This window comes from Neofelis nebulosa, chromosome 2 (assembly GCF_028018385.1).
Source record: "Neofelis nebulosa isolate mNeoNeb1 chromosome 2, mNeoNeb1.pri, whole genome shotgun sequence".
Taxonomy (NCBI): Eukaryota; Metazoa; Chordata; class Mammalia; order Carnivora; family Felidae; genus Neofelis; species Neofelis nebulosa.
Window position 1 is genome coordinate 166,620,883 of NC_080783.1, and position 15,848 is coordinate 166,636,730.

The 15,848-nt window shown below is 36.9% G+C and overlaps 1 protein-coding gene across 1 annotated transcript in view; it reads right to left on the reverse strand.

The window, feature by feature from the left end:
* Positions 1–15,848, reverse strand: part of IL23R (interleukin 23 receptor) — a 61,837-nt gene that overhangs the window by 14,201 nt on the left and 31,788 nt on the right. The window contains exon 7 of the mRNA XM_058717031.1: positions 11,648–11,804. Within this exon, the coding sequence (XP_058573014.1) occupies positions 11,648–11,804 (157 nt within the window). The remainder of the gene's footprint in view (positions 1–11,647; positions 11,805–15,848) is intronic.

A 15,848-nucleotide genomic window follows, 5' to 3' on the forward strand; every position in this document is an offset into this window, starting at 1 on the left:
TTCATTTAAATTAGATTAAAGTCATTTAAAATGACATTTAAAATAATTATCAGAGGGTAATTTCACAAGGAATCAAATATCTGAAGTGAGACAATTTATAAATAAGATTGTCAGAGAAGAAATCAAGCCAATGACAAAATGTTTAAGCACAGGACTGAAATGAAGCCATCCATACTGGACTATATTCTTCATGGTATACTGACACCAAGTGGCTGGGTCATTTCTTTTTAAATTGTACTTAATATTAATCAGTATGAGAGCAGTAACCTTAATAGAGAAAAAAAAATTAAGAGGAAGAATAAAAGAGAGAGAAAAATAACCATCCCTAATCCTATCCCCTTGATCCTTTTGCCAGCAGTATTTCAAGTATTTCAAATAATTTCCAAGTATTTAACACAGAAAAGGGTTCACAAACAGAATGATGTACACACACACAGAACCTTTATAACTGAAAAACATTGTTTCTATCAGCTCTAATCATCAGAGCATTACCAAATGTGCTAGAAAAATCTCATGATATTTTCATTATTAATTTAATATCTGTGGTGCTAGGTCCATAATGAGACAATTCTGTCTCTGCTTGTTTTTCTCACTACACATACCTGGGTATACTCAGAAACTCACTTTATCTCTAATTTGGTAAGAGTTTTTATATAATTTATACACACTGGTATTGGACTTTAGAATTAGTCTTGCTGAAGACAGTGTGTTTAAATGAAAATTAGAAGGAGTTTAGAGTAGTTTTAAACAAAAAAAATGTAGTTTCCTATTCTTGGAAAAGAACTTGAAGCACATAACATAACTACATTCTGTGGCCCATCAGATGCTAGACTATTTGTATCAAATCTCAAAAGTGCTTGGTTTTAGTAATAATGTATTTTATCTGTTTCTGAGGGATGATACCAAATCTGACTCCTCAGTCTTTTCCCTCTATGTCTGCCTAGTGTGTTTTATTATTCTTTTTAAGTGACCACTCATTGAGTACTGATTATGCTCAAGGTAATGTACTAGATTTTACATGTTTTCTGTCATTTAATCCTTACAACAACCAAAACAGTTAGAAAATACTGTTGTCCTCGTTTCATGGATGAGGACACAGAGGCGTAGTAAAAAGGATAGATGACTTGCCCAAAGTCACCTAGGTAGAGGTCAAAGAGTGAAAATTCCCATCCAGTCCTGACATGTGGTCTGTGCTGGTCACTGGCTCTGTTAATTAAGAACCTCACTTCTGCAGCAGGATGGCTCTGGGTGGGGCAGGTGAGTTGGTCCTGCAAACAGCTGCTCCCATGCTGAGACCTAGCCACTGCTCCTCCAGGGGCTGGCCACAGTGTATGAGAACTGCCTGGCCTTGTAGGACTCCATCCCATACCACAATGGGCTGTGGTTGGGCTGACCCACTTAGCACTGACCCTAGAATCTTCCATCCTATGGTAACTTCCATGTGAAAGCCAGCTATTTTCTTTGATTATACAAGCAAGGCACGCTAATTGTAGGGTGCTTGAAAAGTATAAAAGAGTATGGAGAAGAAAGTGCAATTTTATACTTGTTCACAAACTAGAAGCAATCACTTTTTTAATGTATTTGTTAACAGTCTTTTGTGTATATCTGTACCCTAGTGGATATCATTCTCTTTATGATCTAAATATCGTGTCTTTTTTCTTTTCTTTCAATATTGTGTCATGAACATTTCCTCATTTTATTAAAAATTGTTCAAAACTGTCATAGCAATTTAATATTTCATCATGTTTGTACGGTATTCAATCGTCCCCCTATTGAGAAACTGTATAGCTTGGTGGTTTCAAACACCGTCTTTGGATTCAGACAAAATTCAAATCCTGGCTCCAGGAGTTGCATGGCTCTGGGTAAGTTGCTGAACCCCTCTCTGACCAGTTTCTTCATTTGTAAAACTGGATAATAACATAGTACTTCACCCCTGAGGTCTAATGGGTTAGTTCATATCAAGTACTTGGTACTATGCTTTACACTAATTAAAGCCTTAATAAGCATTAGCTATTGCTATTATTGGGCTTTGAGATTGTTTCAAAATTCTTACTATTATAATTAGTTTTTGGATAAATATCATTATACATAAATCTTTTTTCCATATCTCTGCTTATTTACTAAGTCTAGATTTCTATTAGTGGAATTACTAATAGATTAATAGTAATCAATTAATAAGTATGGACATTTATAAGTCTTCTTTATTTACTTTTGCCTTTGCCAATCATGGTGTCAAAGCCACACTACCCAACGCCTACATCTTAAAGGTTTTGACCAGAGCTGACACAGGGACGTTTATAGACTTTTTTTTTTTTTTTCAGTAGGCTCTAGATATAAGAGGAGACCTATTCAAAGAGACCAAGGGTATGTTTTTCAAATGGTTTTTCTTGACATAAACATCTCCTTTTGTGTTCTTTCTAATCTCCTTCTTCTAACAATCTTAGCTGTTCCATGGTGTTTATGTGCTGTCTTCCCAGGCCAGTTTAGTTCTAGGGTTGGAATTCAACATTATTGGGCTAAAAGTAAAGATTTGACACTATTCCCAGTCAGTCGTCAAAGCAGAAGATGATGGCCAGACCTATTGAATAGGCACCAGAAGCCCAGGGCAGGGAAAGTGATATGTCAGAACAAACTCATTACCACATCTGGAAAAACAAGTCAAATGATGAATCATTTTATGAGTTACAATGTCATCCTTGTGTAGTAAGAATAGGAAGGTGTGCCTAGACGTATCCACAGGATTATCTTCATGCTTATATTCCTAAACTCTAAGTACTTGGTATGTAGAGGGAGGAGAAAGTGAGAAATATATGTATGGTGATCATATGGTTAAAGAAAAAGATGAAGAAGAGGAAAAAGTGAAAAGCAGCAGCCAACTCAGGGAATTTTCCTAAGTCACATAGAATACACAGAGCCGTGGATCTGATGTCAGTGTAACAAAACCTTATATGCAGGAATGGGCAGCTTCTGAGTCTTAGTAGTTTAAGATTTTTCAAAAGTACCACTTTGCTCCCAAGCATAGCATGTGCCTATTCCTGAGTCTAAATAGTCTAGTAGACATTTACTACTTTTTATTTGCTCAGCACCAGGACATATTTCCTTGTGGGCATCCTAGAACAGGTAAGAAGCAGGAAAGGCTTCCCACTGTGGAATCCTCAATGGAACAAAGATTCCCTCTCCCCATTGCCAGCAAGTAGCTATAAGCAGATGACCTAAACCTACCTGAACAGATGCTTTCCTCTCTCCACTGGCACACTACTCAGTTCCAGGAAATTATTTATAGCAGCAGCTATATGCAAGGTCTGGTAACAGTAGCACCACGGGGAGTCCAGGCAGGGCAAAAGACAGGCAGAGTTAGTGACCACAGTGCCAGCTATGGGGTCCTCACCAGAGTCTTCCGGACTACAATTTTGGCTGTGGTTCTGGCTTCTGCTCTCCTTTGTATCCTACTTGTGACTGTTTGCCTACTGATTTCTAGCTATCTTTCTAATATTTCTGCTTGAGAGGATTTATTTGATTGCTTTTGCTGACACCAAATCACAATGACTAGTAAAAATTGCAATAATAGGTGGTGGGGTAGCTAGGTGAGGAAATGTGGTAGGACAAATAGTGACCTCCCTACCCCCCAAAAGTGTACATGTCCCAATCCCTGGAAACTTTGAATAGATTAATTTATATAGCAAAAGGGATTTGAGATGGGGAAATTATCCTAGATTATAGCAATGGGTACAATGAAATCACAGGAGTCCTTACAAAAAGGCAGTAGGGTCAGAGTCAAAGAGAAAGAGATTGGAAGATGCTATGCTTCTGGCTTTGAAGATGAAAGGTGGGGCCACAAGCCAACAAACGTAGGTGGCCTCTAACGTCTGGAAAAGGCAATGAAACTAATTCTCTCCTAGAGCCTCCAGAAAGAACATAGCCTTGCTGATATCTTGACATTAGTCCCAGTGATACTGATTTTGGATTTCTCACCTCCAGAATTAAAAAATAATAAATGTGTATTGTTTTAAGCCACCTAGTATTTGGCTAAAGTTTGTAATAACTTGTTTAAAGAGCAATAGGAAACTAATACTGGAGGTTATTACTTTCTCATAGAAAAGCATAATCTGTATTCTTTATTAGTGGATATTGTGAACCTCAGAGATTATAAAGCTCTTATACATGTTTTTTATTCTACAGAACTCTGGTTCTTTATTAGGGATAGGACATGAAGAAGATTAAATAAATCCATATTAAGAGTCTAAACTGATTAGTATTTCAGGGAACACTGTCTGTTTAAACCCGTTTAGTAACCATGAATGTACACATTTATAATCCATCTCAGTATGAATGAATCAGAAACCCCTAAATACAAATAATGGAATTTTTGAAAAGTACAATTCTGTGTAGTAGGCTTCTAATCTGTGTTCTATTTAATATCACTTATATTTAGTTCCACTGATGTAACATTTGTTTTCTTTTTTTCTCTTGTGGTCCCTAAAAATTCTGAAAAGTTAACGAGAATTTTTAAGGAGTCATTGGTAATGGAATAACCAATGCTGTTTTGTGAGAACAAAACACAATGTGATTTAATATCTTGCTCATACTTGCCTTCCTCTGGAGAATTGTCAAAAAAAAAAAGAATATGATTTCTCTGGGAAACCTTCCTACTTCAGGTAGCAATTCAAGCAAGTTAATTAATCATTATGAAATGTGACTGCCCTTCCCTCAGGCCTCTGACTTGTCATTAAAGGGATTATAGAGCCTATGCCTTTCCTTCATTGCAAAGAGATAGGTTTGCAGCAGAGTGGAACAACACTCTGGCTTAGCAGTCATCTTTTCACCCTTTTGTATATCAGTAGTATGGAATTTAGGGAACTGACTTTCACATTTTTGGTGTTGGTTTTCTACACTCACAAATTATCTTTTCTCCTTTGGGGCTCTTTCTGTACTGCTTAAAAACCCCAGGAATTTTTACAGTGACTTTGCAGGTTGGTGGTCTAGAAGCTTCAACTTCAGCAGCCCTCAGTGGTTCTCAGAGCCTCAGCTGAAGCCTCATATCCAGAGGCAGGGCAGGGGCTAGGCAGAGGCACAACAATTCTACATCCTGTGCTTCTGGGGATCCTAGGCTGCCAAGGTGGGGCTAGGGTGCTAAGCAACTCATGAAGCGAAGCGGTGGTCAGGAAGAAGAAGCAGAGATGTCCAGATAGTACTGTAGATAATGTCCTGAAATTCTCATGTACCCACCCTTTTCTGACCCCCTCAAACCCCTATTACTAAGGCAATGGCTTGGGCAATTTGGTCTCCCCCTTCCTGTCCACATTTCCTGCCCACACCCTATGCCATTTTTCATGACACTTCTCCCTCTTAAAGGGTGTGTCTAACCTCTAGAGCAGTGGTTCTTACACTTTACTGCAGAAGTTTCACTTGGCTAGAGGCTCAGCAATTTGCATTTTAAACTAGTACCCAAGCATTTCTAATGCAGATGGTCCACAGACTCCACTCAAGAAGCACTGTTTTCCAGACACTTTACTGGACCAGGCAGGACCAGCTGGAAAAACACATTATGAACTGCCCTGTAGTGGTCCTGTCTTTAACAGAGACACCTTTTCACCTATACTTTGTCTTCATCTCAGAATGCCCCATCCTATTCTTTATTCTCTTGGTTCCTGGAGTCTTATAGTTACATTTTCATTACCATAACCCAAACCTGCTTCCACATCTTGTATTCAGGCCAATATACAATTAGCTGATAGCATCCGTGGGTCCCTCCTTTCTCATGTATTTGCATTTTCATAACAAACATTACATTAAAAGTGAACTTTTGCTGGCATCCTTTTATTATTAGCTAATGTGTAGAGGAGGGTTTGGTTAGGTGGCTGAGGGGAGGCTGACACAAGGCCCTCTTAGGTGTCTTAGGAAGGAGACCGGTAGAGTTACAGTGCTAGAAACTTACAGTATGTGTTCTGCCCTGGCTTTACTGTTCCCAGCTTTGTAACATTTAACAAAACTGCTTAATCTCCCTGGGCCTCATTTCCTTCTTCTGTATGATTGGAATAATAATTTTATAGGGCTTTAGTGATAAGTAAAGGACAATTCATATGTAAAATGCTTACTACATAACCAACACATCCAATAAATGTTAGCTATTATTTGTTTATATTATTTATATTTATATATTTTATATATAACTTATGTATTATGTATAACATATTTTATAATATATAATATAAATTATACCATATTATATATAATTTATATTATATATTAGTATTTCATATTATTTGTATACATCATGTATACCAGGTAGAAAAATATGAGTTTCTAATCTAGAGAAACTTCTCCTGTGTGTTTGGTAAAGTCTAATATTATATTCTGAGGTTGATTTTTTTTTTTTTTTTTTTTAGTATAAGACTTTTTTTCTATTAAAGTCCAAATACTCTAAGGAAGGAAAAGAGAATAAGTCTAATAAATAATTTAACTCTTACATTAAATGGGTATGTTTGGGGTTTTTTGGACTAGGTTTTTAAAGACCAAGAAAAGTGATACAGGAGGATGCTGGGGTCTGAAGGATAAGCCATATGCACTGCATGATCTGCAATACTATCTAGGCATAATTTTGAAAACACATTGCTTTGAGATAAATCAATTCAGTGATATACACATGAGGAATTTAGAGAGTAAAACAGCAAATTTCTGCATGGAGGGATCATTATTGGCTGGGCTGTCTTTCTTCATAAATAAGTAAACCTTTAATTACTGGGAAAAATTGGCTGGCCAAAAAGCCTCATTATCAAACAAGTTGGTTAACTAAAGTATTATAGAAACTGTATCTTTTAATATTTTTGATTGTGAAGCAATTCAAACTTCAGTTGTGAGGTTTGATTCTTACAAGCAGATAAGATATTTATAGTGCTATGTAATTTATATTTTTATCATTGTTTTTATTGACTGTCTTTTCTAAAATTCAGAGATCTTTGTCTCCTTTCTTTACTGAGATTCTACTAGTACATAGCAAGTGCCTGGTGCACGGTAGAGGCTAATTGAATATTTCATGAATCACTAAGTGAATGTCCTTTCTTAGATATCTTTTTAAAAAACAATTAATATTAAAGATTTATTGAAAAGCAATTTGGCAACTTGCATCATGCATCTTAAAATGTGCTTAAGCTTAGATCCAATAAAATGTAAATACATAAGGAGAGTTTATATAAAAAGCTATTCTAAGAAGTTTATTGACAATGGAAAAAATAAATAAGCTAGAGATTGTTGCAATAGGGAAATGATTAAATGTATTATAGTGCATCCATACATTGTGTGGCCATTAAATAGTTTCTAACTCAACAAGGTAAACTAAGAAAATCACGATATGAAACAATATACCACAACAGAAATTATTAAGAAAAATGACATAGAAGGACAGATATCATATGCTTTCACTTATATAGAATATAAAAAAGAAAACAAATAAACAAACAAAGCCTCTTAAATACAAAGAACTGGTGATTGCCAGAGGGGAGGTGGGTGGATGAAAGAGATAAAGGAATTAAGAGGTACAAACTTCCAGTTATAAAATAAATAAGTCATGGAGATGAAAAGTATAGCATAGGAATATAGTATATAATATTGTAATAACATTGTGTGATGACAGATGGTAACTATACTTATTGTGGTGAACACTGAATCCTGTACAGAAATATTGAATCAATGATGCACTCCTAAAACTAATATATCATTGTATGTTAATTATACTTCAGTAATAAAACATATGTGCATAAGAAAAAACTGGTGTTAAATTCATTAAAATATAAACAGCAGTTATTCCTAGGTTGTATATTGCAATAAATTTGCATTGCTTTTACAAACAAAAAAAAAAAAGATAAATTTTCCAAAACATTTAATATTAGCACTTTCCTAACTCATATTCACTGTTTGTCATTTAATGTGTCTTGGAAGAAATTTGTACTAGAAGAAAAATTTATGGTTCCTCTGCTAACATATTAAATTGGATAGATGCAAGTTTTCAAGGATATTTAATTCTAAAAAGCAGTTTTGCCTTTTAAGTGCCCCCCCCCCCACTGCCCACTTAGGAAACCAAGACTTTACATTTATACTTATTGTAGTGTTGCTGTGGTTTCTATTTTCTTCCATCTGATGTTTAAGACCCTTGCCTTTAAAGGAGAACATTTGTGGTCCTATACTTGTAGAATACTTTAGTAAGCTGCTCCTCCACTTTGATATAACTGGTTAAAGGAAGAAATCGATGAACTTCTGTTCTAGTTTAGGTGCTACCAGCCACTAGCAATGTGCTATTTAGCAAGTCATGCCTCAGTTTTCTCATTTGTAAAATGGTGCCAATAGACTACTAAATATGGCTGATGTAAAGATCAAACAAGCTTATACATAGTAGTACTTTGCAAATGGTAAGTAAATGTTAGTTATCAGTTTGAATAATCTTGCTAGACATTTCTAAATTTCATTAAAAAAATTGAGCTATCAACTAAATTCTGACTATTATAAGATGCCACCTAAAGTACTAAGAACTTTTAACAATATAAACGTAAGAAAGAAAATATTAAATTAATAACCAACTTTTTAAAAAGAACGGATACTCAAATTATCCCCTTGCATTGCAAATTACTCCCTTGGTAATGCATTTCTAAGATTTGGGCATTAGGGGGCGCCAAAAGAACTGTTTAGCTAGTCTGCCATTTCTCTCCCTCTGCTTATTTGGCAGCAATCAACATTTATAATGTCTGCCAAAGTGCTTTGAAAACATAAAACTCAGTTCCAACTCCTCTATTATAATAAAGATGGTATTAACAATCCTGTGATTATAATTAAGTGCTCTGAAAAGAAAAAATTCAGTCTGGGTATAAGCTACCTACAATAGGGAGACATCTTGAGGTTAATGGTGGTCATTACGGAGTATTAAGATAATTGTAATAGATTCACTATGCTTACTATTGAAGCCTATTTGGCCAAGATTTTATTGAATGACATGTAATGGATAGAAAATTAAACTAATAATATTAAGAGCAGGAATATATCTAAAGATAAACAATAGGTCAGCTAGATCATGCTGAGAATTAAATAATCCCATGTTTAAGTATTTTAACTTTATGATTGCTTTGCATACAGTAGGTAATCAATATTTATTGATATGATTTGATTTGTGTCTCTCTTTCATCAGAGTGGCCTAAAGAGTTTAATGTAATTCTTTTTTTTTTTTTTTAAGTGTAGTTACCTTTTTTTTTTTTTTTCTAAATGTTTATTTATTTTGGAGACAGAGCAAGAGACAGAGTGCAAGCCGGGGAGGGGCACACAGAGGGTGACAGAATCTAAAGCAGGCTCCAGGCTCCGAGCTGTCAGCACAGAGCAAGACCTGGGGCTGGAACCCACGAACCATGAGATCACAACCTGAGCCCAAGTTGGACCCATAACCAACTGAGCCACTCAGGTGCCCCAAGTGCAGTTGCCTTTTTAATTGGAAGTTTGTATCTCTTAATTTCCTTTATATATTTCACCGGCCCCTCTGGCAACCACCGATTTGCTTTTTGTATTTATGAGTATGTCTCTTTTTTTGTTGTTGATTTATTAGGTTCCACATATAGGTAAAATCATATGGTATTTCTTTTTCTCTGACTTACTTAATACTCCCTAAGTACATTCATGTTGTAGTAAATGGTAAGATTTTGTGCTTTTTTATAGCTAATATTCTATTTTTCCTGAATAGGCAGATCCAAAAAAATATAGTGAAAGCTGATGTCCAAGAGCTTTCTGCCAAAGTTTTCTTTTAGGACTTTAATGGTTTCCTGTCTTACATTTAGGTCTTTTTTATAATTTTTTTTTTCAACGTTTTTTATTTATTTTTTTTGGGACAGAGAGAGACAGAGCATGAACGGGGGAGGGGCAGAGAGAGAGGGAGACACAGAATCGGCAACAGGCTCCAGGCTCCGAGCCATCAGCCCAGAGCCTGACGCGGGGCTCGAACTCACGGACCGCGAGATCGTGACCTGGCTGAAATCGGACGCTTAACCGACTGCGCCACCCAGGCGCCCCTACATTTAGGTCTTTAATCCATTTTTTCTTTTCAAATTTTTATTTAAATTCTAGTTAGTTAAAATGTAGTGTAACATTTGTTTCAAGAGTAGAATTTAGTGACTCATCACTTACATATAATACCTAATGCTCCTTATAACAATTGTCCTCCTTAATATCGATCACCCATTTAGCCTATCCCCCACCCACCTCCCTCTGTCCACCCTTGGTTTGTCCTCTATTGTTAAGAGTCTCTTACAGTTTTTTTCCTTGTCTCTCTATTTTTTCCCCTTCCCGTACGTTCATCTGTTTTGTTTCTTAAATTCCACATATGACTGAAATCATATAGTATTTGTCTTTCTCTGACTTATTTCACTTAGCATAATACACTCTAGCTCCATTCATTTTGTTGCAAATGGCAAGATTTCGTTCTTTTTGATGGCTGAGTAATATCTCACTGTGTGTATATGTATGTGGGGTGTGTATACACCAGATCTTTTTTTTTAATTTACTTGTTTATTTTTTTAATTTACATCCAAGTTAGTTAGCATATAGTGCTATAACAATTTCAGGAGTAGATTCCAGTGATTCATCCCCTATGTATAATACCCAGTGCTCATCCCAACAAGTGTCCTCCCTAATGCCCTTACCCATTTAGCCCATCCCCCCTCCACAACCCCTCCAGCAACCCTCAGTTTGTTTTCTGTATTTAAGAGTCTCCTATGTTTTGTCTCCCTCCTTGTTTTTATATTATTTTTGCTTCCCTTCCCTTATGTTTATCTGTTTTGTATCTTAAATTCCTCATATGGGTAAAGTCATATGATATTTGTCTTTCTTTGATTGGCTGATTTAGCTTAGCATAATACCCTCTAGACCCATCCATGTTGTTGCACATGGAAGACTTCATTCTTTTTGATCACTGAGTAATACTCCATTGTATATATATAACACATCTTCTTTATCCATTTATCCCTCAATGGACATTTGGGCTCTTTCCATACTTGGGCTATTGTTGATAGTGCTGCTATAAACATGGGGGTGCATGTGTCCCTTCAAAACAGCACACCTGTATCCTTGGATAAATACCTAGTAGTGTAATTGCTGGGCCATAGGGTAGTTCTATTTTAACTTTTTGAGGAACTTCCATACCGTTTTCCAAAGTGGTTGCACCAGTTTGCATTCCCACCAACAGTGTAAGAAGTTTGTTTTTGTTGTTGTTGTTGTTTGAGTTTAACATAGTTATTAATAATGTGTTTCAAAAAATGATCTTAGATCATTATATGCCTCAGGATGTCCCAGGCTGCTTATAAGAAATGCTGACTCTTGAGCACCCCCCCACCCCTAGTACCTTAGACCTGTGAACACAGAGCCTCTGGGAGCAGGGACAGTGAACATGCATACTAGGTGGTTTTAATTGGCTTTTATGTCCAAAAATGTTTGAGAACCATTACCTAAATTACAGTCAGCCTTAACAAAATCAAAGCAAAATGACAATTTCAATGTCACCACCTGCCATACAATAGTTTTGTCAATTTGATACAAGTCAAGAAGAAAAAGTATAAATATATTTAAAAGAGACAGAGGTCAAAAGAAAAGCCTAAGAGATTAAATATATAAACACACTCACCTGTTTCAGTTGTTTTATGAAAAAAGGGTGAACTCCAGGACTGCCAGTACCTTTTACCTGTTTCTTGGCATCTCACTTGAAATATATACTTAGTGTTTGGTTCCAAGTAGAATTCTGACTGTTGCTCATACGTAAAATTGGTGTCAAATTCTTTAACCTAAAATGAATGAATAACAACAATGAAACAATACAGTGTGCTTTTAAAACAAATAATTATTCCATTTAGGCAGACATGTTTGGAACACCTATTATGTTCCAGGCACGCTTCTAGGCCCTGGGAAAACAAAGAAGAATAGGGCACTTTATATAAAACATGACCATAAATAATCAAAGACATGAGGTCTAAACTTACAAATCATTTTCTGGGGCACTATGACCTGCTATAAAACATAATGAAAAATGACCCCCCTAACAACCTGGTTCAGCTGGGAGAGAGAAACCAAGGCATTTACATACCTTCAGTATGTTCTGATAAGTGGATTGACTGGAAAAAGTGAAGCATGATTGAAAAGTAACCATAAAATGTGTCTAGAAATGCATTTAGGCAATAACTAGGAGGAAAGAGTTACCAAACACTCATGAAAGAGGAAGTTGAAAATGTCAAGGTTTAAAAAAGAAAGAAAGAAAGAGAGAAAGAAAGAGAGAAAGCGAGCAAGCTACCAACCTTCCTGAGAGATTCTTCTATGAAAACCCAATCTTAACATAAATCTTTAAAACCTTTAATGTACTGAAAATGTAAAATTCGTGAAAATATCTGCTTGGGATCTGTCATGCTTCATATAAAGTATCATTCAGAGTTTCTATAAGCTGTGTCTCTACTCTTGGCCCTTGGAATTTACTGCTGTGTGAATATGATTGGCGGAACATTTGGGGGTCTCCTGGGATCCAGGAAAGATTTTACTTGTAGCAAAAGTTTCACTTTCAAATGCACTCTGCTTCTATTTGTTTCTCTTGGAAGGGAGTTGTTATTCTCTAGTATGTCTCTTGCCATTACATTTATAGATAAGTCCCTGTAAAGTAGAGACATACACTAAAACACAGCCAGAATTCTGAAATGGAAGAATTTTACAGAACTGTTGAGAGACTTGTTTCTGCCATGAGGCAGAGGCAAGCCAAGTGACTGCTTCGAGTCTTGTAAGCACAAGATGATGCCTCAAGATATTTTCATAGGCTAAAACAAACACTGAGAGAGGTAGACCTAATTGAGTGCCTATGTAGAGGGTTTGATCTCAAGTGCAAGAAATAGGACTTTATTTCTTATAGCAGTTCATTTCTATTTAGGGCCTCAATTCTGAAAGTGGGGGCATGCAAACTTGACCTCTATCAATGTAAGGTACCTCTTAGGGTTACATTAAATTTCTGGGAGCATTATTGGGTGGAGGGAAGGAGAGTCTCCAACCTATTCAGTTCTCTAATACCCACTCCCTCCATCTCTCTACCTGGGACAAGACCGTGGGTGAAGGGGCCCTTTTTGGTGACTGACTACTGTCTAAACTCTTTTGGTTCCTCTTCCTAACTCCCTCCTCCCTCCAACTTCCTTGTTTTGCTGCCCAGTAAATCTTTACCTAGTGGTTGGTGGGAGAGGGAGTGGGGTGATGATTGAGAAATTTAGTTCTGACTAACCACATGTTCTTCTAAGTCTTCTGCCTTATAGCGGCATTTACACTTTTTTTTAAAGAAATTGTTTGTTTGTTTGTTTAGTGCATACGCTGGCACACATGAGTGCAAGTGAGCAAGGGAGGGGCAGAGAGAGAGGAAGAGAGAATCCCAGGCAGGCTACACACTGTCAGTGCAGAGTTCGATACAGGGCTTGAACTCACAACTGTGAGATCATGACCTGAGCTGAAATCAAAAGAGTCCCACATTCAACCCACTGAGCCATCCAGGTGCCCCACATTTACACTTTTGAAATTCAAGGTCAAGGGTTTGACCCTTTGCTATTTGTCTACTGTTCTATTAGCCTTCCCTGGAAAAGAATGAATGCTTGGTTTTATGGGCTCCATGAGCTAAGAATGGTTTTTACATTTTTAAATGGTTATAAGAAAATCCAAAGAATATTTTGTTATGCATGGAAATTACATGAAATTCAAATTTCAGTGTCCAAAATTAAAGTTTTATCATGTCCATTCATTTGTATATTGTGTATGGCTGCTTTCACACTACAAATGCAAAGCTGAGTAGTTGGGTCAGAGACCTTATGACCTGCAAAGCCTGAAATGTTTACTGTCTGGCCCTTGAATAAAAGTTTGCCACTTTCCGTGCTGATAGTGCTCTTAAAAACATGGTGAATGTTTCTGACGCTCACTGAATTTTTTGTAAGAAGCTTAGCAAGCACCAACCCCACAAAGTGGCACAGTACAAGAAGGGCAAGAATTCTCTGATGCCCAGGGGAAGCAGTGTTATGACAGGAAGTAAAGTGGCTATGCTATGGTGGGCAGATAGAGCCGATTTTGGGGGCAAAGGCTAAAAACTACAGAGAAGGTTGTGCTGAGACTTGAATGTGTTGATCCCAACAGCAGATCTAAGACAGTTCTGGCTATCAAGAGATGCAAGCATTTTGAACGAGGAGGGGATAATAAGAGAAAGGGACAAGTAATCCCGTCCTTTGTTTCACATTTTGTCTTATTATGAAGACAGTAAAATCTTGAGGTTATGTTAAAAAAAATAACAATACCTTAGTCTAGCTTAATTAGAGAAATGAGTCACTATTAATCCATTTACTTGAACTTATAGCAAAGACCTCCCTGCCTTACTGTCACTATTGTTGGGCACCTACTAAAGGCAAACAATATTAATAGCTAATGTTTCAAAATGTTATCTACATGAATTACACATTGTAAAAATCAATGGAGGTACAAGAAATTATTATGGAACATCCTGCCTTCCAGGGGCTTGTAGTTAAAGGACAGGGAAATAGAGGTGTAAACAGGTAAATAGATATACAACATGGTAATGCTCCTGAGATAGAGTACACAGAAGTGGGCAAGGATTGCTGACGAAGGTTGTGAGCTCAATTTATAACACAAGTTTGAGGTGCCAAAGAGATAGTCCATGAAGATAACCAATGAATAGATAAATATTCTCCACATGGTGTTAGCCTTGTAGGATCACCTGAAGGATTGGCTAGTTCCCTTTGATACTTCATAGTCTAAATAACTTAGCTAAAATGGGATGAAAAGCAACCTCAGTTCTCTAATTTTGATTTTTCAGGGGGTCTTCTTTTGCTCTACCAAACTTGTTGCATGGTTTTCCTGGAAGTTAAGATGAAAAGTAGCAACAGCCAGCATTTACTGAACTTGAACTCTATTCCAGGGCTAGCTTCTTACACTGATCATCCCCACAACCATATGAGGTAGGGGCTTGTCTTAATCCTACTTTAGGTATGGGAATAATGAGGCACAGAGAAGATAAGGAACTTGCCCAAGGTTGCATAACTAGAGAGTGGCAGAACCAGGCTTTGAATTCTAGAGCCTGTGCTCTTAGTCACATGGCTTTCCTGCATAGCTACCTGTCACTTTGAAATAAAGAACCTCCTGGGGCACCTGGGTGGATCAGTTGGTTGAGTGTCCGACTTCAGGTCAGGTAATGATCTCACAGTCCATGAGTTTGAGCCCCACATTGGGCTCTGTGCTGACAGCTCAGACCCTGGAGCCTGCTGTGGATTCTGTGTCTCCCTCTCTCTCTGCCACTCCCCTGCTCATGCTCTGTCTCTCTCTGTCTCACAAATAAATAAAAACATTAAAAAAAGTTTTTTAAAGAAATAAAGAACCTCCTTCAAGTAATATCTCCTGGAGGCAGAGGTGAGGTGGAAGATCAAATCTGTATTCCTTTGTATCTCCTCCTCTTCTTGCCTCTGACTTCCTATCACCCTACAAAGAGGCAAAGACACACTTTATGCATGATCCAGATAAATTGATGATATAGCAAAAGTTGAGAATAAAAGCCTTATTCTGGCTCTTTCTGACTGGACTTGGGTCATCTGGATAGAAATGGTAATTCACCTTTTTCTGTGTGAGTGGTTATATTCAGAGGGAGCATGATAGAAGGGATAGGATACAGGCTTTGGATAGAAAGCTGTTCTTTCATTTTTCAAATATTTTTTGGGTACCCAAAGTGATACAGAGTCTAAAAGAGTCCTAGCAGTTTAAGTTTGAAAAACCTGGCTTGACGTCTTTCGAGTTCTACATCCTTATTTCTATAA